The sequence below is a fragment of the Carya illinoinensis genome, chromosome 15, assembly GCF_018687715.1.
Source record: "Carya illinoinensis cultivar Pawnee chromosome 15, C.illinoinensisPawnee_v1, whole genome shotgun sequence".
NCBI lineage: Eukaryota > Viridiplantae > Streptophyta > Magnoliopsida > Fagales > Juglandaceae > Carya > Carya illinoinensis.
This window is the reverse complement of record NC_056766.1, coordinates 37,244,703-37,272,518: the sequence shown is the minus strand read 5'-3', so window position 1 is coordinate 37,272,518 and position 27,816 is coordinate 37,244,703. Positions and strand designations below refer to the sequence as shown.

At 36.8% G+C, this 27,816-nt stretch overlaps 1 protein-coding gene across 1 annotated transcript; it reads right to left on the bottom strand.

Annotated features, from left to right (window-relative positions):
• Window positions 1-591: 591 nt before the first annotated feature.
• LOC122297813 (uncharacterized GPI-anchored protein At4g28100-like) lies at window positions 592-3,138 on the bottom strand. The gene is made up of 2 exons (XM_043108010.1): window positions 2,184-3,138; window positions 592-1,116 (listed from the first exon to the last, which is right to left on the bottom strand). The coding sequence occupies exons 1-2, from the start codon at window positions 2,847-2,849 to the stop codon at window positions 772-774; spliced, it is 1,011 nt and encodes a 336-aa protein (XP_042963944.1). The 5' UTR covers window positions 2,850-3,138; the 3' UTR covers window positions 592-771.
• Window positions 3,139-27,816: the final 24,678 nt, after the last annotated feature.

Genomic DNA, 27,816 nt, shown 5'->3' with positions numbered 1-27,816 from the left:
TGATTTGCATGACATGTTCATGTGGCATCAGATTCTTCGAATATAATTTTATAATAATTTGTATTTTTAGCTTTTTATTGAACATGTATATTGTTTTCTAATTTTTGTTACGTATAGTCACTTTTATGTATATTTTATGCACTCCACTAATAATTGGCCGCATTACCTTTTTTTAATATAAAATAACCGTTTTGGCCAATTATATCAGTAGAATACACAAAAAATATGTAAAAATAACTGCATATAGAGTTTTTTATTTTATTTATTTATTTCGCATATTTGGTTTTTAAATAAATATAGATTTTTTTTAATTTCCTAAGATATGGGACATTTGTCATTGTCCTGCCCAACTTGGCAGCAAATTATTCAGAAATGACAAAATCCTTCATCTTCTGCAGATATGAGCCATAGAAGATAAAGGACCGTTGTTGGGAAGATGTTGACAGTCCATAAATTTTCCGTGAAACACGACTGTTCCATATTAATGACACCAATCTACTCGCCAAAATACCAAGAGTTGTTTCTCCAAAACAGAACAGTAGTCTCTATAGCACATGCTATTGGAGCCCCACCTCAAAATTCCCTTTCAAATTTGGACCAAACATCTTCTTTATCTATGCAGAAAACAACCAAAATTCCCACATTCTTGTTCAGATGACAGAAAGAACGCAATCGAATTAACTACACTAACAGATGCAGAGGAGAAACAGGGCATGTCATATTACAAGGAAGAGAGAAGAGTAGAACAATCATGAATGAATGACTACAGATCTAATGAATCTGGGTGGACAACAAAATTGAGAGTAAATACAGCAAACAAAGCAATAATGGGCAGAGGTTGATGGGTGCTCTAAGGTTGTTTGATGAAGAATGGCCGGAGATTTCGGAGGAATCAACTGCGAGAGGCATTCCGTCACTGTTGAGAGCACACGATTGAGGATGGGAGCCATCGTTGCTCATCATGATTGCTCGTAAGACCGCCGAAACTGTGTGGATGTATGCCGTTCGGTTCTTGGCAAGAAGCCATGTCAGACCCATTAGCTGACAATCTTTGTTGTGCATTTTAGTGGTCCTGTCCTCAGGTTTACTTGAATTGGAAGTCTTCTTCTTGTTAAGCTACATAAGATCACTATCCATGAGTAAACAACATGATGCATTTCCCACTGATTGGACAAACACAAGTTTGGTGGATGAAAGAAAGCTTTTACACTGCCAATTAGTAGGTGTAGGTGCAACATCTAACCACAATCTGTTAAAATAAGCCTTTGAAGCAAACAACAATTCTCAAACTGAACAAATAAATCTAACCAACACAAAAACTCGACTGTGCATGCGTTTTGTCATATTCTGTCAAAAAATAAACTTGCTTTTTATGCATTCTATTAATATAATTGACTGTATTATTTTTTATATAAAATAATTATTTTGATCAATTACATCAATAAAATCTATAAGAAGTAAGTAAAAGTGTCTCCATATAAGAATACACACTGATTAAAGACAGGTACCTCACTCTTAAGTACTTTTTTTTCTCTAGAAACAAGCACCATACCAAAATTAATCATTCTAACAGAAGGCTCGTGACCATAATCATTGTAACCAAGAAAATAACGTTGAAAATTGATTAATAGCTGAGTTGTTTATATTATAGATTTTAGTTCAACTCGCCTTTGGGCGCGTGTAAGAGTCTATTCTTACTTCAGTTTTCAGACAACTCTGATCTGCTGCTTACTGGAAAATATAACTAAAATAACCAATCTCACGTTCTCTCAAGTTTCTATTCTCTGTTCTGTTCTGCATTCCTGCAAAACTTTTCGTACCCTCTGGGTTTAAGACAAGGTTGGTCATGCCAGTCAGACCTGGTGTTTTCTTTTTTGCACCAAGCGTACAATGAACTCGCTCTCGTGGAGCGTCACGAATTTTCCCTCAAAGAGTTTGACGGTGATCCAGATGAGAAAAAAGCAGGAAAAACTTTCCCAATTACAAAGCTTGGCAAAAGACTCGAGATTCGGAAGGCTAGAAGGGACCATTTTGTTTAACCGGATTATTCTTCTTCATCCTTCCCCCTACCCATTCAATGCAAATCAGAACAAAAGAAAAGATGTAATTTTCAAGAAGAAAATCAATTAGATAAATGAAATGCTATCGAAACAACCAATTATCGATCAGAGAAAAGAACTCACCTGATGGAGACTGCGCAAGCACTTGGAGCACCCACCAAGACCTGGAAATCCATTCACATTGGTGCTGCTACTCAAGCAATTCCGCTCCAACCTCTTCACACTCGCATCCCCAACCAGTTTCCCTTTCTGGGTCACCTTAAACGCCTCAGGACAACTCAATGGGTGCAGCCTAATGCCGCAGTAGCAGTACACCACATCGCAGGTCTCATTGGGTCTCACCAACTCAATTCCTTTTGCCGTTAGGGCTTTCCCCAAGCCATCCACGCAGGTTTCGGAATCATCCGGCAGCAATGGCAGGTCGTAGGATGTCGTATTATTACGAGCCGCCACTGCAGCGCCTACCCTGCCCAAGGCAGTCCCAGAGTAGGCTGAGTACAGCCACGCAGCCAGTACAGGGCAGCAGCGGCTGCGCCGGAGCTGCCCATTGGCGTCACCCTTTGTGGAGCCACACGCGCTCTTTATGCCATGGAAGAGCTCATGCGGGAGGTCGAGGGGGCAGCCAGCCAAATTGGATTGTTCGGGGAATGCAGGAATAGTTGCTGGTGGAGATGGGGTTTGACGGAACGATTGGATTGTGGCAGAGTCCGGGTTGTGCTGGCCCAGAAAGGTGGGCAAGAGAATGGAGAACAAAACAAGGAAGGAAAAGAGAGAAGAGTTCGGGGACATTGGTAGTATGGTACAAAGAAAGGGTCTTTCTTTTCTTTTTGTGAGGAAATGCGAGTGCCTGTGTGTTTTTGGGTTTCGTTCAAGCTTCAGCTTTTATGATTATGGAGATGTACCGGGAGTGCAAATCAATAAAGGTACATTGTTAGTGGACCAGTAATGGTGGCTGTTGGTTTGAAATGTTGGTGTTGGAGTGGGAGAAATTAACAACAGGCTGGTGGGGTTGAGGAGGGTGAGGCAGTGGGGGCTGAGTTAAGTTTTTGGCTGCTTTTGCTGCCTAGGTTAGATCCAAAGTTTAGTATGTATGCCTCTGTAAAGTTCATTTGGCATTGGACCATTGGTATTAGCATCATCAACATATCATTCGTGGGGATTTTATTTTAAGTTTCCCTCACGAGGTAAATATGTATTCACGTATTTCTGTGCATTTGGAAAGGAGCGGGCCAAGTTGTTGTCAGAGAACACCCCATTTTTTATTTTATTTTATTTTATTATTTTTTATTTTTTTAACTAAACAGTCATTTTTATATATTATTTATGCATATAATTAATAAAAAAATTATTTTATATTAAAAAAATGACAGCCAATTATATAAGCGGAGTGCACAAAAGAACGCGTAAAAGTGACTGTACATACAACTTTTATATTTTTTCTTTACACGTAAAAGTTTTTCAAATTAATTGTGCTAAAAAATATTAATTTTTTGAATTTTTTAAGTTATAATGGATCCTACTATAAATAGTTTGTTAGCTATTAACATGCCGAGTGACGACTTATGTGTAGGCAAACTGTCTATCAGAATATAAAGATCTCAAATGGAAGAGAGAAATATATAAGATACTCATTTTTAGAGAACTTTAGGGGATATATTTGAGATTATTCATAAGAAAAAAACTCCAAATTCATGAGTTCCATGCGAAGAAAGAACATTCATGAAAACTATCAAATGTTTTGTATTGAGCATGCATTTATGTATTGCCATCTTCCTTACAAAGTTTAGAATTCTTCGAGTAATATTTAAACATGACAACTTAAAATGCTCTAAAGTTAGCTAAAAACATATATGTAAACTCGAAAAATATATAGGTCGAGCTTTGAAAAATAAGAAATGTTTTAACTATAAAAAGATTTCTACATAAGTGAATTTATAAATTGACATGGCTAGATATATTACGTTATACTGAAAAATTACTTTTATTATAAAATAGATATAATATATCATATAAAATCATGTTAATTTGTGGGTTTATTTTATGAAATCTCTTTTCAATCATAACACTTCTATTAAAAAATATGTAATCATATTTTAACGATGATACAAAACTAATCATAAAAGATTTTACTTTTAGAAACTAATGTTTGAATAAGAGAGGTTGTTGGTCATAGTAAATTTGTCATCTCAAATTATATTGACTGAAATAGAATTTTTTTAGGCTGTGTGGGTATTGAGGATATCTCAACACTTTTCAATATACATCATTATTATTTATTATTTTATTATTATTTTTCATTTATTTTTTACTACTATTTATTACTTTTTATTACTATTTAATATTTTATTATTATTTTTTACATATTTTTTTATTATTATTCACAATATACCTCATCGCTTCTCAATCTCAGACCCGACCTTAAGCTTTCATTATTATTGTTTAAGTGATTAACCTATGAAACTATTAAAAAAATATGTCACATCAACGAATGTGTTCGGAGATGATGAAACGTAGTATAGCTTAAAAAATAAAAAATCTATTTTAAGATCAAAGAAGTATTAACTATGATTTTGAATTGTAGAACTTTTAATTTTGTATAGAGTTGTGTATCGAGTTATGGAATTATATCATACTTAAAATGGTTAGAGCAAGAGCATCCGGTCAGTATCAATGATAATTATTCAGCCACACCAATGCTATGGGTTTTTTTTTTTTTTTTGAATTAAAAGTATAAGAGGGATAATTGGAGGTGGTTTCTATACACATGATCATAGAAGCATCTTACTTACTGATAACGAGATAGGAGGTCTAGACAGCAAGAAACTACATATGTTTTCTCAAGTTGAGCATTGATCGATATTATGTGTAAGGGGATTTTTTTTTTTTTTTTTTTTTTATTTCCCTCTAGTCAGAAGCCCAGACTATATGCCCAAATACAAGAGAGGCCTAGGCCAATTGAGTGGCCCATTGGCCCATCAAGGGGCCCTTGGCCTTGGAGCTGAGGGCGGCCTGCAGATTCAAAAGTGCGGGAAACCCCCCACAATGCAAATAAGGGAAACACGCCATCTCGACACCCTCCTGCGGGGTCTAGTCCCACATCCCACGTTGCCTTGAGCGGATATTATGGAGAGCCATTGATCCTTTGACGAATAGGGAATGGAAGACCTGACGGCGTGAACTTGAGGGGTAAGTGGGATAGGAAGCCATGCCGTATTAAAATAATCTGACACATCCTCCTAACACCGAGCATAAGCAATTGACCCCAGAAATCATGTATAAAAGGCAAATCTTCAAGTATTAGGAATGTTTTCTAATCTCGTTACATACTTGTATTAAACTTTAAGATGATACTAACTTTGACATTGGAGACTCTCCGGCAACCACCATACCTTCGTCTCGTAGTGTTTTCTCTATGTTTGTAGGCCTAAGACCAAATACTCGAGTTGCTAAGAGCCCGGCTCAAATGATTGTGAAACACGATGTTAACGCTATGACTTACCCTCGAAATTTTATGTTACAAATGAAGTCTCTAGCTTACTTAACACAAGATTCATGTCTTGTGTTGTATATTTAACAGCCAAATAATCTTCCTCCCTCATTTTTTACTATTGCCTTAAATTTTGTCTTCTTTTGACATATGTGTGTAGGCCTAGATTGAAAAACAGACAGGATCTATAAAATCTTTGGCAGTATCTTTGCTGAAAGGTGGAGACAAAGGCATTGTATTATGTTTTGGTGTGTCTTGTAACAGAACTGTGGGTTTGGGAGCAAATCACGTGGCCAGATAAGCTGCCCATGAATGGATTTTCCTCTCACTTGGATGGCCTCCAAACTCCAGTACTTCTTTGTCATATTCCTATCTATCATCTCAAAATGGATTAGCTATCTATATGTTAATTCCCCAATTTAATCCTTTAGCTGAGAAAAAAAAAAAAATAGATGAATGTGCCAAAATTAAGGTCTAAAACTGAAAAGTTGGTAAACTTGAAATTAAACAGTATTTACATTTTATTGATATTTGGATGTTGAAATGTGATTAGATGATATCTCGATTTTCAACATCGAAAGGGCCTGACTCTTCCATTAGACTTACTGTCAGATATATATATATTTTATATTCTAATGTATTTAGTATATCGATAAACTAACTTATTATATGGAATTGGTGTTGGCCAGCAAAGTGAGGTAAAGTTTCTGATCAAGCAAGGAAAAAGAATACATTAAAAGAATACAAAAGTGAGGCAAAGTCCCACTTGCACTAGCTGTCAAGTCTTTCTGTCATGAATTATATTCTGCACCTTCGAGTGCTAAATAGAATGTCAAGCTTCAATTCCCTTGCATAAGAACATTGGCCAAAGTGGGATTGAGAATGCAGTGCTGATCACCAAACAACACAAAAAAAAGGTGCAACAGTCAATATTCCTCACAACACTTTCTACCCTTCAAAGTTCCATAACTTATTACAAAGTGCATGGGGGACCCATTTGAGGAAGATGGAGAAATTCAATAACATATACTATGCAATAAGAAATAGACATATACTTGATTGGGGTTGGAATCTTAAGATGTTTAATTAACAACCCTAGTCACAAGTTATTTTATGCAAAAAGTTCTATTCTTTAAGTCGGTGTGTACTTAAAACACATTTAGTAAAGAGAAGTGCTACACATATAAAAAGAGTACAAAAATAAATCTACAAATTAATGTGATTTCATGTGATTTGTTAGATCTACTTAACAATAAAAGTGAGTTTACAATATGACGTATTACATCAAGTCTCGTCAGTGTGTAAGTTTATTTTTATGTAATCTATTTATGGCTAAAATATTTCTTTTTAGGTAATTAAAATACTTAGATAGTATAAGTTGATTCGGAAGATAAAATTGTAAAATTTTAATTTTAAAAATCAAATTTTACTATTTAACTTATGTGAATTGTATATTTTATACACCAACTTAATAATAGAATACTTTATTTTATGTACGTTCTCCAATTTAGGTTTATTTTACTCCACATTTAATTTAATTTTCTCTCTCTTTCTAACTCATCTTCACCTACTTTAAGGATCTTTAATGTTGTTTTTATTTAAACAATACGTACAAATTATGTTGTTTTTATTTAAACAATACGTACAAATGTACCTTGCCCTTGGTAAAATAAGACATAGTGGTGAATGGTAGATGGAATAAAGGCATAGAGATCTACAATAGTCAATAATTGAATAGGATGGAATTTAGGTTCTCTTTGAAATTGTAGATTATTTGGATATTATATATCAAAATATTTTTAATATTTTGATTTCAAAATATTAAAAATCACGTTTGAAGAAAAATATTATTTTTCTGAAACGTGTTTTTTTAGATAATACAGAACGTAATTCAAATTTTAAAAAGACTATTAATGAACAAAAATATCCATATAACTTTAAGATAATTACAACTTTTAAATATATGAACATAATTTTTAAAAATTCAAATAATTGTTATTTCTACTTCAAAAAGTACTTTTTTAATTTGTTTCTAAACAAACGTAATATGTTTGAAATTATTTTAAACATATGGTTACCAAACAGTAAATAAATTTTTAATAGTAGAACTTATTAGTTAAGTTATAAGCTATAAGCCCTAAAGTTATAAGTTATATTTTTCACTGCAATCTCAAATATGCAGTTAAGTTTAGGGAGGTTTATTTTATAAAAAAAAATATGGAAACTTAAAAAAAAAAAACATGTTTGATGCTTTTCCTCAGACGTACTTTTTAACTTATTTAAAATTTATACTATTTTAATATGTAATATGCAAATAATCTAATTTTTATAAGAATCCTACAGCAATCCGAAACATTCCAAATAATCAATGTGTAAAGCTTCTCCTCGTGCAAGATGAACTGAAATAACTACTACATATGTTTGTTGTTTGAAGCTATAAATTTCATTAAATAGGATCACTTCTTTGAGCCTGCTGCTCTGAGCCAAGGCCTCTTTCTGCTCACAAGAAAAGCAAAGTGTCGGTAAATCACATAATCAATGGGGGAGTGAATTCAATAGTGTATATGGGAATTAAATATAGGTAGAGTGAAGGAGGGTCGGTCCATTATTATTTTTTCATGTCAATGCACGTGACTGCAAATTGGCCCACATAAAGGACAAGTTACATCAAGGATGATTTAAAGCATTGAGATGAAGGTCCAGCTGAGCCTAGACTGACTTCGTTTGTCTCTGAGCATGAAAAGGATATTGCACATTCCAATGTAGGGCCCCAAAATGAAATAAGGGGTAACTAATTAAAAATAAAGATAAATGATACTATATTTATTTATATATTTTAATTTTTTTTAAATTAAGAAATTAAATATTAAGAAATTTATATATTTATTTTTATAAATATTTAAAAAATATTAAAAAAGAAATAAAAAATACAATGTACTATAGACGCTAAGCATTACATGCTGGACGACATAGCAATCCATATGAAATAGGTGGTGCTACTCCTACTACTGAGGGCTCCCGTTAGTATAATTTAAAGTGTTCTTTTTATATATATTTTTTAATATTTTTAAATATATATATATTTTAAAAAATTTATAATATTATTAAAAATTACTTCTTTAATCACGAAGTTAAAGATAAAAAAAAAAATTTCAACAAGAAGCCTAGCATTATTGAATGAAAATTAGGAATTTATTGTATAGCAACCAGTGGAGATTTCTTTTTTATTTTTAATAAAAAATAGATTAATGAAATTAAAAAGTGCAATATCGATATAGTTTTATTTCAGCACAATTTTTTAATAATATTTTATATAATTATATTTTATATATGGAAATGCTTATTGAACCGATTATCTACCGATGGTTTGACTGATTCTATTTTTTCTTTTTTTGTATTAGTAATTAAGAAAGTGAATATTATTAACTTTATGTATTTTTTTTCAAAAAATTATTTAAAAATATTAAAAAAATATTTGAAAGAGAGGACATAAAAAACTGAAAATATATTGCATTGGTTGATTATCGGTTGAGACGGTCAGTCCCAGTAGCATTATCCATTTTAAAATAGGATAAAAAGTGGTCTAATCAGAGACCATTATAAAGTGGTCTTATCGGAGACGGAGCTGCCATGTAAGGAGCACATGAGCCAAATTGCACTAATATACAGGGATATGCTCCTTCACTCTCTCTGCCTCTCAAGCCTCCCCATCTCTCTCTCTGCTCTCACACAGCATCTCCATCCGGTTCTTTAAAATACCATATTTCCTATAATTTAAAGTTTATTTTAAAATTTTAATTAAAATGTCCCTCACATCCGGATTTCTATTTTAAGGAAAAGGTTTAAGGACTAAACAGTAAGTCTCCATATTTGGAGACTTACTATTCATTCCCTAAATTATTTTTATCAATATTTTATTCTAATATATCAAATAAATAATTTTCTAATCATCTACACTTTCTCTCATACTCATATTTATTATAGTTTTAAATAATAGTTTTAAAAATAATTTAATTAATTACGAAAATATCAAAAAATTAATTTTAAAAATATTCTCATATTCACAAAAAAATAATTTAAATTTTTGTTTAAAATATTCACTAGAGTAATAGTTCAAAAAATAAGAAAAAATATTGAGTAGTTAAATTTGTAAATAGAAGTGAAAGAAAAAAGTAATAAAAAAGAATAAAAAAAATATTATTTAATAGAATAGAGATAGGGGTGGAGAATGGAATGTAGGAAGTTTTTAAAAGATGAATAAAATTTAGGAAAAAATTTAAAGAAATATGATTTTAAGTTAAATTATAAGAATGGAGATAAGGAATGGGACGTGGATGCCCACTCTCTCTATCAAGCGATCCGAAAGACAAAACCACCCAAGCCCTCATTGCCTCTCATTGAAGCCTCTCTCTCTCCCTGCTCTCTCACTCTCTATGCCTCTTAATCCGAAAGTGAAATTGAAACCCAAATCCTCTCTGTCGGTCTCTCAACCCAAAAGATGGAAAACCCAAACCCTCCCTCACGCTGCCTCTCTCGCTCCTTCACTCCATCTCCGTCTCTCTCATTCCCTCTCGTGATATCTTGCTTGAATAATTTTCTAGCTTGATTTCTTGGTTTAAAAAATCCAACAAAACATTAAAAAATTGAAACATTAAAAAAACTGAAATATTAAAAAAAATCAAATAAGTTTTGGCATTTCTTGGTGCAGTTGCTAAGCAAAAAACTGAAACAAAATGAGACAAAACAAAACATCATTTATGAATTGCTTGAATATCTCATGGAGATGCTTGCAAAGTTCCTCAGTGGAGCTACAATCTGTGCATTTGGGTTGGATGAGTTCGTTATGCTCTGTTCTGTTTAGATTCTAGGAAAATTTGGGTAAAGGATTTTCCATGAGAGATAGAAGGAAAGAGGAGAGTCAAGCGATTTCGAAGGAGAGAGAGAGAGTCGAGTGATTTCGTTCGGGACGGATTTCCCATGAGCGATTGAAGGAGATAGAGAGAGAGTAGAGCAATTTCGAAGTAGAGTGAGAGAAAGTCGATCGAGTAAGGACCGAAAGGAGGGCTTCTACAGAGCAACCACTGTAGCAGCGCACTCATTACGTGGCTGCTTATATCTTTTCTATTTTATTTTTAACGTCCAACACGTGATTCTTTCTCTGCTTTATTTTTCTTCTTTTAACTTTTGGGAGAGAGATATAATTGGTTTTAGAGCAGAACTAGAGTGATGGTGTTTGGTTAGGAGGAAATTCGGAGAAAAAAAACTTCGTTTGGAGATTCTTGTTTGGATACATTCTATTTGAAGGGGACGAGTTGGACAAATTGGGTTGAGCATTGTTATTAATATTAAGCATTGTGTTATAGAATGTTCAAATTGGGGGAGGAAAACACATTTAAAACTGAGATTTGAGACCTAAATTTCTGAACTCCATTTTCTTATTATTTTATAATAACAAAAGGAAAATTGCAGAAAGAAAGAAAAACCTCTAGCTACTCAGCCATGTTTGAGTGAGAGACAAAGAGAGAGAGGAGGCTTGGTTACTTTTTACATGTTTCGTTCTTTAAGTTCTATTAAAGGGTGTGTACCGATGGACATGCAATAGAAGGAATTTAATACCTAAAATGAAGATTAATTGGGTTTTTTGAAGGGCAAATTACGAGGTGCTTCTTTCTATAAGAAACTTCCACAGAGTCTTTGAGCAAATGGGTTCGAATTAGTCAAAAATGCAAGAACTGAAGACACCGACAAGCTCAGCTACGAAATATTCTCCATCTTGGAGAGCAAGTTCCTCTTCGGCTACGACGATCAAAGCTCTGAGTTCCCAAGCCGATCGCTCCCCCGACCACTGAAGCTCAGCCTCAAGCTCAAGTCAAAGTTCAATCAGCCGTTGATAATAGCATCTCAGCGATTAAGAACCAAAGGGGTAAAATCTGCATTCTTAGCATCGACGACGCTGACATGCTAGGCATTCTCTCCTGTAAAGCTTTGGCATATTTGGAAAAAGCGCCCAACGTGAAATTCGGTAATTCAAAAGCAAGAATCGCCGATTATTTTGATGTCGCTGCTGGCTCCAGCGTTAGAAGTATTTTCACCGCCATGCTCACAGGTCGTGGTGCCCGTGGTGCTTGGTTTGGCTGTTGAAGAAGATGAAGGATGCTTGGTGGTGCCTGGCTTTGATGGATGTCGAAGAAGACAAAGGGGGAAGGAGTCGATTTCGAGAAGGCATTGAGGGCTGTGAGGTCGGGGGGGATGGGGAAGGGCTAAGGGTTGAGAGACGTAATCCTTGAAATCGGTTCAGTGTTTGTTTTAGTAAACCCGGTTCACACGTAATGTGTGCGATGGATTCACTCAAACAGTGGCTGCTCTCTAGACTTTTTCTTACATGTAAGCTCTCTATTGATCTTCTATAAGATTAAAAATATAATTATAAGTATAATTGTGTATTAATCTGTACATTAATTTAATGTAAATGTAATTGATTAAAAAGTAAATTTTATTAAAAATAGTGTTAATTTAAATTTTAATTATAAATAAATCAGTATTGATACGTAGATTAGTACGTAATTTTACTTATATATAATAAAACTCTTTGCAAAATATAGAAGCGTCAAGTGTGTGGGGCCTACATACTGGTGAGCAGATGAGAGGAATTTGTCGTAGAGCTTCATAAATTATTTATTCTCATGTGCGATCTTTGTCTATGGTTACGGTCATAAATAACTCAACATGGGTTGGGTCACACGAATACGAACAATCTGAGCCCATCCCCTGGCCTTGAAGATCGAAAATTTTGTTTCTCAAGAGAATAGCCCAAAAATTTGGCCCAAAATAGAGGGCCCAATATCTGTATCATAAGCCACAAGGATTTTGGAGGTATATACAAATGTTATTTTACGTCTTTTTTATAATTCTGTTTTAAATAGGGGGCGATTACATAAAACGTCTTTTTTATTAATTGATACTATCATATTGGTTGGTCGTAAAATGAATTATAATTTCATAAATACGATTTCCTTGCAAGCTAATTAGAATGGTTTGAAATTGTCTACAAAATGCAAGCTAGGCTCGAAAAAAATGGTTCGATTCAAGTTGATTCAAATTAAATCGGTTAGAAGTCAAACTGATTTTAGTGAACTTTTTAAATTGTTCACTAAACTGCTTCAATTGATCGATTTGGGCCAATTCAGACTAATTCTAGTCGATTTTATACCAATTCGAACTGATTCAAAACTGTATTTATTTTTAAGTTGTTTAAGAATTGAGTTTTTTTATTTTAAATTTCTTTTACATATATATATATATATATATATATTAACTTCTTTGTTATTGTATGCAATAAGAATTGTGGAAAAATTAAAATATAAAACATATAGTTCTTTATTTGCTTTAGTTGAATTAGAAAATTAAAAGTTGAATGAATATTTTGTATTAAATTTGTGGCTGTTGATAAAATACTATATTTACCATGTGCTTATAATTTAGTTGTCTTTATCTTCTTCGTGTTGAGGTTAATTACATAAATTACATGTTTATTGAAATCATTTTGATTCATATCATATTTTTATTTAAATTAGTTAATGAATTTATATTTTATACTCTTTTATACATGATATAAAATGCTTGAATTGCATTATTTATGGTTTTTAATACGTTTTTTTTTTTTATCAATAGTGAAATAACTAATTCAAAATTGTTATGAAAAATTATCCGATAATTTAGAACGTGATTCAAAATTTTCAAGCCTTGATTGTGAGACGGCGGCTGGGAAGGGAAGGAAAATACGAAGAAGAGGAAGGCATCTGAGGTAGTAAATATCAAACCCTAAGCGTTGATCTTGTGTCGTGGACTACCGAAGGAAGGGACTTGGTGATGGGCCGAAGATTGAAGTGGGACGGATTTTGGGCTCAATGCTGGGCCAGATTATGTTACCTTTATATTTTAGTTAACGTAATATTGTAAGGGCCCGTGGTCCAGTTATGTTAGAGATTTTATAGTAAATTGCATGCTTTATTATATAAGGTCACTGTACAAAACTTGACCATTCTATTGTTCATTGTTTTGATGAGGTACTTTCCCTTGAAAAAAGTGCAGCTAATATTACGTACTGTGAGGAAATTCAGAATACTATTATATTTCCATCTGTAATGTGATCGATGTCCAAATTGGCACATTCCCGACCCTTAAATTGGACATTAAAAAGGTGTGAAAATATAATTAAATGGGAAAAAAGCTACCATTATTTTCATTGAACAATCGTATATGTATTAGGCTCATCTTCGATCGGTTCAAATACAACCGCGATACGCATGGTTGGTAGGCATGTACGCATGCCTTTCTTATCACTTCTTTTGCATTCCCTATGTAGAGCTGCATGTGCCTCAGATATGGTGTCTAATCAATTTTTCTGCCGTTCTGATATGGATATCAGTTTGGACGTTTGTTCTTTGAGATCGATCCTTGTTCATGTATATATAGTATTGTACCGTTTGATCTATGTATTTGCAGTTTGGTTGGTGCAATTTTGGTTGTAGGTGGGTAGGTGAAACATGCATGGTACGTACGTAGCTGCAGCATGCATCATACATCTTTCTTTACGTTTTTCTGCTTGTATATATAATATATATATATATATATATATATATATATAGTAATTCTACATATCAAAACAGCAAAAATTAAAATTAAAAAAGAGTAAAATTTATTATTAAAAAATTAAATTTTTTCATATGAATTCTATGTTTTATTTATTTTTTTCAAAGTGATTTCACGATAGTTGCACAATTTACAATTACAAATATTTTTTCTCATATATATAGTTGAGACTTAATTAACTAGGAGTATGCCTCCTTGATATATATTATATTCGACAATCATTTCTTTAATGATTTTTTAGTAAGAATTTTTACTTATTAAAAACTCCTTTTTACAAAAGACTAAATAATGATAATACGATGCTTCTCTGCCTAAATCGCACAACAATATTTCTCCATTATAGCAGAAATTAATTATGAATACCACTAATTAATCCCTAGCTATCTTTTTACTCTTTTATTAACCATGATCTTATGGTAGATAATTACTTGCAAAATTAAGAACCAACTTATTATGAAGAACCTTTTAGTGAGAGAAAGAGAAGGTAGAGAGAGGGAGATCTCTCTCTCTCTCTCTCTCTCTCTCTCTCTCTCTCTCTCTCTCTCTCTCCCTCTCTCCCTCCTACGTACCCATATCTCCTGATCCCATCCTTCCCAAAACATCAAACCTCCACAATCTGCTCTGTTCTGCTCTATAGCTCTCTCGATCTCCCCCTCCCTCTCTCCCTTACACAGTTTTATTCAGGAAAGTAACACCAATATTTTGCCCTTTCATGCACCTTCCCTCCTTGATCCATAGGATATGATATATAGCTAGGACAGTAAGGAGAGATTTTTATGCTCGTGTTTCTTCCAGGGCAGGCTCAATGGTAAGGCCATTGAGGTCATTGCCTAAGGTCCTCATCCTATGTAAAACTCCCAAAATTAAAAATGAGATGTTTTTTTTTTTAATTATTTTAGGAAAAAAATAAAAACCATTTCATTAAATAAAATTTTAGATAAATTTTATATTTTTCAAAGTGTGCAAGGCCCCATAATACTAAATTTATTATTTAATACAATGAATTATTTATTTTTTAAATTCTTGCTAAATTGAGATACAAAATTTGCATTGAGAGCTTATTTTAAGTTGTTGTATTGAATATAAATTTCAAAAAACTTTATTTAAAGATTTTAAATGAAATCTCATTTTATTGAAAATTTTGAAAATATTCTACTTATATTTTATTATATTATAATTATAAATGACTAATTTAAATTTTATATTATAAGATCTTAATTTATATTCAGCCGCCTCTGAATTTTTTCCTTCTCTCAACTACCACGTACGCACCCTACTCGATCGTTCTCATTTTTCTACCTAGCTACCTACGTATCTACCAACCTCCACCACTCGGCCTCTCCCCTAGATCTATCCTTCACCGGTGATCATCTGCATGTTCATTCCTATTTAGTTATTAATATATATTACTATCTAAAGATATTCTGTCGTTACATGCTGTTTATATCTCATGCGTGATTCTACCGACATATAGAAACTGAAAGCAAATTGAGATATACTTTTGTTTACGTAAAATAAGGTAGATGCTTTATCAAATTGCTTCTGCCTATAGTCAATGTCAATATACCCATGGATGCATGTTTATATTACAGTATCTACGTAAGAATGACATTTTTCATATCAGTGATCAAATCATGAGTAGGACCACTCATATGGTCTCATTTCCCCATTAACTTTCATTTTCCCTTTTGTGGTAATTACCATGCATGATCATTTTTATTACTCTAGGTCGACGATAATTATGGAGGCCCCTAGTCTCCTATATATAATGGCAGTTGAAATTCCAAATATAGATATATATATATATATGTATGGATATTAAAGAAAGCTAACCTATTTAATTATGATCGATCGATCGTCAAGGACGTTAGGTATACATCCAATTATTCTTCTAAAAAACCATAATGGGTTGAGACATGATGATGATCGATCATCACGGGAAAAGAATGAAAATCATGATATATTGGTAGTACTATTATTATCATTTGTTTCAATCATTTACGTACACATGATGCATTTGTCGGAAAAAACCCAAAAGGTAATTATATAATTAACATGATTAATATATATTTTGATGACAAAGCGTACGTACGTACTAGTCATGTGCTTAATTGGCTAGGGATTAACTGTTTATTTTGATGACAAGGCTTGACATCAGCAGTTATGATCAAGGACATTTGTTTATCTTTCCATGTAATGAGCCGTCTTGAGGTCCACCTATCCAACTATAACATTAACACCCCCTCAAGCTGATTTGGGAGGATGGGACAGTTAGCTTTGACCTAAAGAAGCTAAACTATGGATGAGGTAGAGTCTTAGTGAAGACATTTGCAAACTGAAGAGTTGATGGAATGAATTGAACATGTAAGTGTTTGGTAGCCACTTGTTCACAAACGAAGTGGTAATCAAGAGAAATATGTTTTGATCAAGTTTGAGAAATAGGGTAACGAGATAAGAAAATTATGCTTTGATTATCACATAGCAAAGTAGCACGACGTGAAAGATTTATGTGGAGCTATTGGACAAGGTTTCGTATCCAAGTCACCTCGGCAACAGTTGTAGCGCTACAACTGTTGCTAGCAAGGGATCAATACTTAGACTTGGCACTATATTGTTACACAGTGCCATGATACTAAGTTTGAGCCTAGAAAAATGGCATAGCCAAGACATGGATCTATGTGTGTTAGGGCAGCTTGCCCAATTAGCATCTGAATAAACTAATAGAGTAGGTGAGCTTTGAGAAGAAATGTTGAATTCAAAATGCAAAGTGCCTTTGACATATCCAAGTATCATTTTAACAACATGGAAATTATGAACCTTGACGGAAGCATGTACGAATTGACAAATTATGTTAGCAGAATATGAGAAATCTAATTGGTTGATGGTGAGATTCTAAAGTCCACCTACAAGAGATCTATATAGAGTGGGGGTCTAAAAATAGAGTTCCTTCAATAGTGAGCTAAGATAGCACAAAAGGATTTGTTATTTCACACCTCAACTGAGTATATGTGTCTGGTCGTGTATTATATAGCAAGGTCAATAATAGATTACAATTTAATGCAAAATAATTAATACAAATTAATCACTAGCCTAAAAATATGTACAATGATAATATTACATGCAAGGCAATCCTCAAGGCTTGATATCAGCAGCTGGCTTGAGTTCCATCCATCTAACTATAACATTAACAATAAATTTTAAAATTTAAATCTTTTAAATCAAATAATGCCTTGTGGATTATGTGTGGTATAAATGTCTTAAAATAGCATCTCTCTCTCTCTCTCTTTCTCTACGCACGCGCACACACACTTAAATTTGTGTTAAAGCTCTATGTGAAGGAATTTGGGGCCGGGGATCGTAACTCAGCATGTATAATGTATCCCCAGTTAGTCCACACAATATTGTTTATATTCTAGATTTACTTCTATAAACTCAGTGTTGAAAGAGAATTAGTAGATTGGCCAAAAGAACAATAAATAATAAAGAGAGACATAAAAGTAAGCTAGTTATACGACAATCCCAAACAAGCACACATAATGATCTTTGCTAATCATAAGTCCCATACACCACACACCTCATTTTTTTTTTAATTTTTTTAAATTATTTTTGGATTTATTATTTTTAAACTAATTAAATTTTTCTACTCATTATCCATATACAAAATATTTAATAAAAGAAAAAAATAATAAAAATTAAAAAAATGTGTGGTGTGTGGTGTATGAGCTTATGTTTTGAATTTTTCAGCACATAATATCCTTGATTTAATTTGTTCGGACCTATAAAATTATTATAGGAGCCTAGGAATATTAATTGCCATGATATCGTGAGAATATTAGGTAAGAGGAGGCTAATCTAATCATGAAATATTAATATATACGAAAACGCTTAAGTTTGTATACATTTTAAACCGCTACTTATATATAATTAGCATGTTGGGGAGAAAGGATATTGGGCGAGAGCAAGTAACTGATTATATATTTAAAAATTCTATGAAAAGGGCAATGACAACAAGATACTTGAATTCATTTAACCATACCAAAGACTGATTAGGTTCAAAGAATTTTGTCGTTAGTGGAAAGAGATCAGGTGGAGGGATAGATTGATTGTCTACTTTGATAAATATTCGAATAGAAGTCAAGTGAATGGATAATGACATTATATATAGTCTTGAAGTGTGCATGAATCCTTTGCATACTACCTTTGAAAAAAAGAGAGGGTCATTATTGAAAAAATAAATTTTTTTATTTGAGTAACAAATTTACCCATTATTTTCAAATGGAGTTATACGCATGAACTGTACACTCCAAAACTATAAATATCATTTTCCTATTTTAGACATTGGTTTTGGACATTATAGTACATCGATCCTTGAGTCATGAAAACAGAATCCAATTTAATCTCAGCATCTCAATTATATTAGAATAATTCTGCTTATCATTCCTATTAGCTTAGAGGATATGATTGTCAAATTGTAGACAATTTTGGTTGTTATTCTCTCAAGTTTTGTGACCGTTTTTATTCTCTATTGTTGCCTTTGCATTATGTACATGTTGTGTATAAATATACATGGAAAGGTAATGAAAATATACAAATTGAATTCAGGCAAAGAAGCCTTTCTGATATGGTATCAGAGCATTGCGAGTCACTTTCCCTCTGATTCATGGCATTATCACATTCTCCTCCCACTCTAAATCTGTGATGACCCGCTTTTATGTGTATTTTCACTGAAGGGTTGTTTTTAATTTAATTAATATATTAGTTTATTTATTTTAAATTAATGTATTTTAATTGGTTTTTTTATTTATTTGATGCGGTATTTAATTTAATTAGTCGTTTTACGGTTTCTAATGTCGTTTTCGGCGGATCTGTTTTAGTTTTTGGAGGGAGAACTGGACCTCATTTCTTCTCTCTATCTTTTCTTTTCCCTTTTTCCTTTTTCTCTTTTTCTCTTTTCCTTCCTTTTTTCTTTTTTCTTTTTCTTTTTCTTCTTCCTTTTCCCTCCCCTCTCCCGCGCGATAACCCCCCCGTTCGTCTCTCTCTCTCTCTCTCTCTCTCTCTCTCTCTCTCTCTCTCTCTCTCCTCTTTCTCACGGCCGGAAACTTCTTCAGCCCAGATCCACCGCCGCCGGCCACCGTGTGGCACACCACCCCCACCAAAATCTTCCCCTCCCTCCGGTGAACCACCCCACCAATTTTCACCGCCAACGGAGCCGCCGTTTGGCCGGAAAAAGCCCAGCAAGCCTCACAGATTTTGCTCCGATCTGCCGCCGTCATTCCACCTCCGGCCACCACCTCTTCACCACTTCATCACCGACTCCTTACCGTCATAACCCACCCATTTCTGGCCTCTAATAGTCACCGGAACAGCTCCCACGAGCTAGTTTCCATTTTGGAAAATCCGGCCTTCAACCGCCGTTTTCGTTGCCACCCACGGCCAAACTTTACTTCCACTAGCTTCATAAACATCCTTAGACCATTCCCTATCAATCCCGAGCCTTGGTTTGTCCCCGTTCAAAAGTGGATATTTTACAACTCACGGCCACAGTGAATATGCATTGTTACGTTGCTTTCCTTCCGCCGTTTGCAACGCCGCGTGTTTTCTAAAAATACCATATAGCGTTGTAAGTATTTTCCAAACCCTATTTTTAGATTTAAATATATTTTACTCTTTCAATAATTAATTGTTGTTGGTTGCCTGATTCCGGACTGAGTCCGAGGAGTTCGGGGGTCGGATGGATTGAGGACGGAGTGCTTGGTTTTGCTTGTTTGTGTTTGCTTGATTATTTGAGCCATGAGGCGTGAGTTGCATATTGTGTTTATGTGCATAGTGTTTTAATCGAAAAAATCCCGTTTTATTGGCGTAAATGGTTTTGGGTGCGTGTGTCTCATGAGCCCAAGTCGGGATGGGTTAATATCTCGGTGGAGCTCATCTGATCACTCAGGAGTGGATAATACTGAGTGACATCCCCTGGGTTGTCGCAGGCCTACGACTGGATCGCATCATATGGTAACGCTATCGTGACGACTCTGTGGTCCCTAGAGTGGTGGGGACTAGAGGATGGCCTGGCCAAGTACGCGTGGGGCATGAGTCTAGGCATCGCTCGTTTAGGTGTCACATGTGTAGTGTTACCTGCGGTGTGGCACAGAGCCAGTGTGTGCGGGTGATCCCTAAGGGAGATCATGGTGCATGCATAACCTGTTGAGTACTATGGAGTCTGGTTCACATCGCTCGAACAGAGGCATTGGTCGCTCGAGCGAAATTAGGCAGAGTCGAATGCTCGATGTTAGCTTGACAGTGAGCTCGAGCAGGAGGCTTTCACTCGAGCGAAGGCATTGGCTGCTCGAGCGAAGTCAGGTAGAGTTGAACGCTCGATGTCAGCTCGACAGTGAGCTCGAGCAGGATACGGAAGGGAAGTTCGCTCGACGCGCGCTCGACACGCAGCTCGAGCGAAAATGCATTTTTAGGGTTTCCGCCGTTTAAACTATATATATGATGTTTTACTTCATATGACCGGTTACTGTTGACACAAAAACACTGTGGACGAACAGTGTTGAGATCCATCTTGTAGTGTGATATTCCTCAATAATAAAATCCTCTGCAGCTCCCGTGGACGTAGGCAATTTGCCGAACCACGTACATCCTGTGCCGTGTGTGATTGCGTGTGTGATTGTCTTTCTCGTTCCATATTATTTTTCAATTCATTGTCATCATTTTCCACAACATAACCGGATTGTTTTTATGGTTTTCGGATGTGGGCCATTTTCTGGGAAAATGGCGATGTTTGGTTTTCGAGGCTTTTGATCCATTTTCTGGGAAAATGGTGGTTTGGGCCATTATCTGGGATAATGGCAAAGCTTGGTTTTAAGGATATGTTTTTGTGGGCCAAATGGGTTTTTGGCATGCGTGGAAAAATTATGGTTTTATGGCGCATGTGTATTGGTTTTTCTTTCATGCATATTGTTTGAGTTTTATATGTTTTTATCTAGTGGTGTTTGGAGTTTACTTATCTGCGGCACCATTTTTGGTACCTTAGATTTTGGTGCAGAGATCGAGGATGAGGAGGAGGAGGCTGAGCCCGAGGATGCGGCTCCGCCGGGATGCTGATGTTATGTTTTGTATTTGGTTTAAATTTATGTTTGTGTTTTGTAATATTTATTTAAGTGTGTGTTGAACAGCTTTGTATTAAACAAGAAAAATTCTGGTACTTAGTTATTGACTTGCTTTTCGCTGCGTATTTCTCGTACACATTCGTCGCTTATACACACACTTGGCACACGTCGATAGGGTGATGACCAGTGATGTCATCATCTGGACGTCTCGATTTCTCCGTGTTCGTGCGTGGGGATTTGGGGGCGTCATAGGTGGTATCAGAGCGGTTTGGCTCTGCGTAAAACCACATGTCCCGTAGGTAGTACCAGAATATTTTTAAGGTTGTGTTTTAAAAATTATGTTAAGTAAAGTTGTTATTTGATTGGTTTTATTTGTTTGAACTTGTTTGCTTGTTTTTATTTATTTAGTTATGTTTTTGCAAGTTGGTTTCTTTTTGTTTCTTGGTATGTGGTGTTGGTCTTTGGTTTTTGTTTTTGTTTTCTTAAAGGGGGTCAAAGGTTGTGATGGCAGGAAAAATGGTGAGACCAAGGAAATCTACTTAGGAACCACGGGACAATACATCAAGAGATGACTCCATAGCCCAAGCAATACGGCAGATGACGGAGTTTATGCAGCAAAATTTTAGGCCACAGCAGACAGGACCTTGGCCACAACCAGGAGGACCTTGGCCACAACAAGGGGGTCCCTGGCCGCCACAAGGAGGGCCTTGTCCGCAACAAGGAGGATTTTGGCCGCAACCAGGAGGTCCTTGGCCATATCAGGGAGGGCCTTGACTTTACCCGGGAGGATCTAGTAGCATGGTGCAAGCCGGATGCACCTATAAGCGCTTTCTGGCGCATAGGACTCCACACTTTACTGGAGAAGAGGATCCACTTCAGGCTGGAAAGTGGATCAAGGACTTGGAAAGAACTTTTGAGGTGTGTGGTTGCACCGAGGCGCAATAAGTACTCTACGCCAGCTATCTGTTGCAAGGCACCGCTTCTGATTGGTGGGATACCAAGAGGATGATGCTGGAATCAGAATTGAGATCCTTTGCCTCTGTGACCTGGCAGCGTTTCAAGAAAGAATTTAACGACCGCTTCTTTTCCGCATCTGTAAGGAAGCAAAAGGCAAGAGAGTTCTCAAATTTGGTTCAAGGGAGCACGACAGTGGAACAGTACGCCCGAAGATTTATAGAACTTGGGCGGTTTGCTCCCCACCTCATTGCCACAGAGGAGATGCGAGCTGAGCGTTTCCAGGAGGGACTACGCCCTGACATACGCCGTATGGTGGTCAGCCACCGGATATCCACTTTTCAGAACTTAGTGGATGTGGTCACCCTTGTGGAGCGAGAGAATAATCTGAGTATGGGCTCCCCTCCAGGTCATAAGAGGCGGAGTTTTTCTGGTGAAGGAAGCAGCTCGGGTTAGCCTCAAAAATTTGTTCAGCGGACCGGAACTCAACCGTAATCATCCTCAGGTGTTCGCATGGGAGGACGTGTGCCTGTTTGCGGAGTTTGTAATAGAGCCCAAGTGGGTGAGTGCCCTTTTGGTGGGGCTCGATGTTATAATTGTGGCTAGCAGGGTCACTTTGCCCGAGAATGTCCAAGACCAGTTCAAAGAAGCCGTGGAGGTAGACGTGGTGGAAGAACAAATCCAAGGCAAGCAGTGCAAGCCCGGGTTTATGCTGTCACACCCAGAGATGTGGATGATGAGGCACCAGCGACCCATGATGCTGGAGTAATTACAGGTATGGATTAATTTAATTTAATTTTATGTTGGATTTAATGTTTGGTGTATTTGGTTTCTCCTTTGTTTTTTTTGGATTTCATGGGTTGTGTTTGGTTCAGGAAGAGTCCGTTTGTATGAGTTTTATGCTTGCACTTTGTTTGATTCCGGTGCTTCACAATCATTTGTATCTTCTACGTTTGTGCGGATGTGTAATTTGGTCACGGAACCTTTGCCAAAGTCATTGGTAGTGGCTTTACTCGATGGTGAAGTGGTGTGGTGCTCCAAGGTTGCGTTGGGATGCTCGTTAAATTTTGATGGAAGGTTCTTGGATGCTGATTTGGTGGTGTTTAAGCTGTTGGGTTTTGATATCATCCTCGGGATGGATTGGCTATACCGATATTCTGCGAGTATTAATTGCAGAAGTCGGGTAATTACCTTTCAGCTTCCAGATGGTGATTGTCCGGAATTTGCGGGGAGTAAGTTAAAAGAAAAGCCGGTAATTATATCGGCAATTCAAGCAAGAAGAGAGATTGCATGGGGAGCGGAAGCCTTCTTAGTCCAGATGGTGTCCACGCCGTCCGAGAAGAAGTCTTTGGTAGACATTCCAGTTGTGGAAGAATTTCCCGATGTGTTTGTGGATGACTTGCCTGGACTACCCCCTGTTCGAGAAATGGAGTTTGTTATAGACTTAGAACCTGGAGCGGCTCCTGTACATAAAGCTCCATATCGCATGGCACCGGCTGAATTAAAAGAGTTGAAAACTCAGTTGCAAGAGCTGGTAGATAAGGGGTTTATTCAGCCTAGTACTTCGCCGTGGGGTGCACCAGTGTTGTTCGTTAAAAAGAAAGATGGAACCCTCCGTATGTGCATTGATTATCAGGAATTAAACAAGGTGACCATAAAAAATAAATATCCTCTCCTGCGGATAGATGATTTATTTGATTAGCTTCAAGGAGCAGCCGTGTTCTTGAAGATTGATTTGAGGTCGGGATACTACCAGCTGAGGATCAGAGATAAGGATGTGCCCAAAACTGCTTTCAGGTCGAGATATGGGCATTATGAATTTAAGGTGATGCCGTTTGGGCTAGCTAATGCCCCTGCTGCTTTTATGGATTTAATGAATCGAATATTTCGACCTTATCTGGATTCCTTTGTGGTAGTATTCATTGATGATATTCTGATTTATTCCCGAGATATTGAAGAGCATGTGTATCATCTTCGTCTGGTACTTGGGAAATTGAGAGAACACCAGTTATATGCCAAGCTCAGCAAGTGTGAATTCTGGCTGGAGGAAGTCAGATTTCTTGGGCATGTGATTTCTTGAGACGGAGTGGCTGTTGATCCTAGTAAGGTGGAAGCCATTTTGTCATGGCCGCGTCCGACTACAGTGCATGAGATCCAGAGTTTCTTGGGACTTGCCGGATATTACCGAAGATTTGTGGAGGGATTTGCTCGCCTATCCGGACCTCTCACAGCTTTGACTCGAAAGAATACAGAATTTGTTTGGTCAGATAAGTGTGAGAGAAGCTTCCAAGAATTGAAGAACAGGTTGACGACGACACCAGTGTTAGCACTTCCAAAACCGCATAAGCCATTTGTAGTCTTCAACGATGCGTCTAAGTTTGGTTTGGGTTATGTCCTTATGCAGGAAGGACGGGTTATTGCCTATGCATCTCGTCAGCTAAAGGACCATGAGAAGAATTATCCGACGCACGATTTGGAATTGGCTGCGATTGTATTTGCTCTCAAGATCTGGTGGCACTTTTTGTATGGGGAAGCATGTGAGGTATACACCGATCACAAGAGCCTGAAGCACTTGTTTTCCCCGAAAAATATGAACATGAGGCAGAGGCGATGGCTAGAGCTAATCAGTGACTACCAGTGTGAGATCAAGTATCATCTGGGGAAGGCTAATATAGTTGCTGATGCTTTGAGCCGAAAATCGCACTAGGAAAATGAAGCCGAGCCATCAGAATTGGATTCTTTGCTTTGTGGGATGAGAAGGCTCCTTATTGAAAGTTCACAGCAAGAAGAGATTCTATCTTCAGTTCTTGATGTTCGGGTAATTAATTTTGAGGAATTGAAGACTCTTCAAAGGAAGGATCCGAAGCTGCTGAATATCAGAAAAAGAGTCAGAAAATCTCGAGGGTCGTTGCACTATAGTATAGATAAAGATGGAATACTTCGGTTCCGAAATCGTAGAGTGGTCCCCAAAGATTCAGAATTCAAGGAGCGGATCATGGCAGAAGCTCATGCGGCCCCTTCCTCAGTTCATCCCTGCAGTACGAAGATGTACCGGGACTTGAAGAAAAATTATTGGTGGGATGGAATTGAAGAGGGATATTGCCTTGTATGTTGAGAAATGCCACACATGCCGTCAAGTGAAGGCCGAGCATCAAAGACCCGCTGGTATGCTCCAACCCCTCCCTATTCCTGAGTGGAAATAGGATGACATCACGATGGACTTTGTAGTGGGTTTGTCGAGAATGCCTAGTGGGAAAAATTCTGTTTGGGTGATTGTTGACCGGTTAACGAAGAGTGTTCATTTCTTGCCTGTTAATAACATTGATTCCTTGGGTAAATTGACACGCTTGTACGTGAAAGAAATAGTGCGGCTGCACGGCATACCAAAGAGTATAGTGTCGGATCGAGACCCAAGGTTCACGTCTCAGTTCTGGAAGAGTTTGCAAGTAGCTTTGGGTACTAAGTTGAAGTTTAGTACTGCATATCAGCCGCAGACAGACGGCCAATCAGAGCGCACCATTCAGACCCTTGAAGACATGTTGCGAGCGTGTGTCATGGAATTTCAAGGGAGTTGGGAAAACTACTTGCCGCTCATAGAGTTTGCATATAATAACAGCTTCCATGCGACCATTCAGATGGCCCCCTATGAAGCTCTTTACGGGAGGAAGTGCAGATCGCCCTTGTGTTAGGATGAAGTCAGGGAGAGTAGGATAATTGGACCCGAAATAATTCAAGAGATGCAAAGTCAAGTTCGAATCATCAGGGATAAAATGGCGGCAGCTCAGAGTCGTCAGAAAAGCTATGCTGACACCAGGAGGAGAGAGTTATCTTTTGAAGAAGGTGATTGGGTTTATCTCAAAGTCTCTCCCATGAGAGGTGTTAAGCATTTTGGTAAGAAGAGGAAACTGGATCCGAGGTATGTCAGCCCTTTTCAGATTCTGGAGAAGGTAGGGCCCGTCGCCTATGGAGTTGCTTTGCCAGAGTATTTTGGGGATATTCATGATGTCTTCCACATATCGTCCTTGAAGAAGAGCTTTGGACTACAAGAGCCACGCTTTGTCGACCCAGAGAGTATTTAGTTGCAATCGGATCTCACTTATGAGGTTGTTCCGTCGCTGATCATGGATTGGAAGGAACAACAGTTGAGGTCCAAGACGATACCTTTGGTTAAGGTGGCATGAGGAGATCCGTTAGCTCAAGACTTCTCTTGGGAGCGAGTAGCGGACATGAGGAAACAATACCCATACTTGTTTGAGTAAAGACGGTACGTTTCTTAATCTTGATCACAGTTGGTTTATGTGATTTTATGTGGCTTGTTTTAAGTTGGTGGTTGATTTTGCAAATTTCGAGGACGAAATTTGTTTTTAAGGGGGGAGGATGTGATGACCTGCTTTTACGTGTATTTTCACTGAAGGGTTATCTTTAATTTAATTAATATATTAGTTTATTTATTTTAAATTAATGTATTTTAATTGATTTTTTTTATTTATTTGATGCGGTATTTAATTTAATTAGTCGTTTTATGGTTTCTAATTTCGTTTTCGGCGGATCTGTTTTAGTTTTCGGAGTGAGGACTGGAACTCATTTCTTCCTTCCATCTTTTCTTTTCCCTTTTTCCTTTTTCTCTTTTTCTCTTTTCTATCCTTTTTTATTTTTTATTTTTTATTTTTCTTTTTCTTCTTCCTTTTCCCTCCCCTCTCCCGCGCGATAACCCCCCTCCCCCCGTTCGTCTCTCTCTCTCTCTCTCTCTCTCTCTCTCTCTCTCTCTCCTTTTTCTCACGGCCGAAAACTTCTTCAGCCCAGACCCACCACCGCCGGCCACCGTGCGGCATACCACCCCCACCAAAATCTTCCCCTCCCTCTGGTGAACCACCCCACCAATTTTCACCGCCAACGGAGCCGCCGTTTGGCCTGAAAAAGCCCAGCAAGCCTCACGGATTTTGCTCCGATCAGCCGCCGTCACTCCACCTCCGGCCACCACCTCTTCACCACTTCATCACCGACTCCTTGCTATCCTAACCCACCCATTTCCGGCCTCTAATAGTCACCGGAACAGCTACCACGAGCTAGTTTCCGTTTTGGAAAATCTAGCCTTCAACCGCCGTTTTCGCTGCCACCCACGGCCAAACTTCACTTCCACTAGCTTCATAAACATCCTTAGACCATTCCCTATCAATCCCAAGCCTTGGTTTGTCCCCGTTCAAAAGTGGGTATTTTACAACTCACGGCCACAGTGAATATGCACTGTTATGTTGCTTTCCTTCCGCCGTTTGTAACGCCGCGTGTTTTCTAAAAATACCATATAGCTGTAAGTATTTTCCAAATCCTACTTTTAGATTTAAATATATTTTACTCTTTCAATAACTAATTGTTGTTGGTTGGCTGATTCCGGACTGAGTCCGAGGAGTTCGGGGGTCGGATGGATTGAGGACGGAGTGCTTGGTTTTGCTTGTTTGTGTTTGCTTGATTATTTGAGCCATGAGGCGTGAGTTGCATATTGTGTTTATGTGCATATTGTTTTAATCGAGAAAATCCCGTTTTATTGGCGTAAATG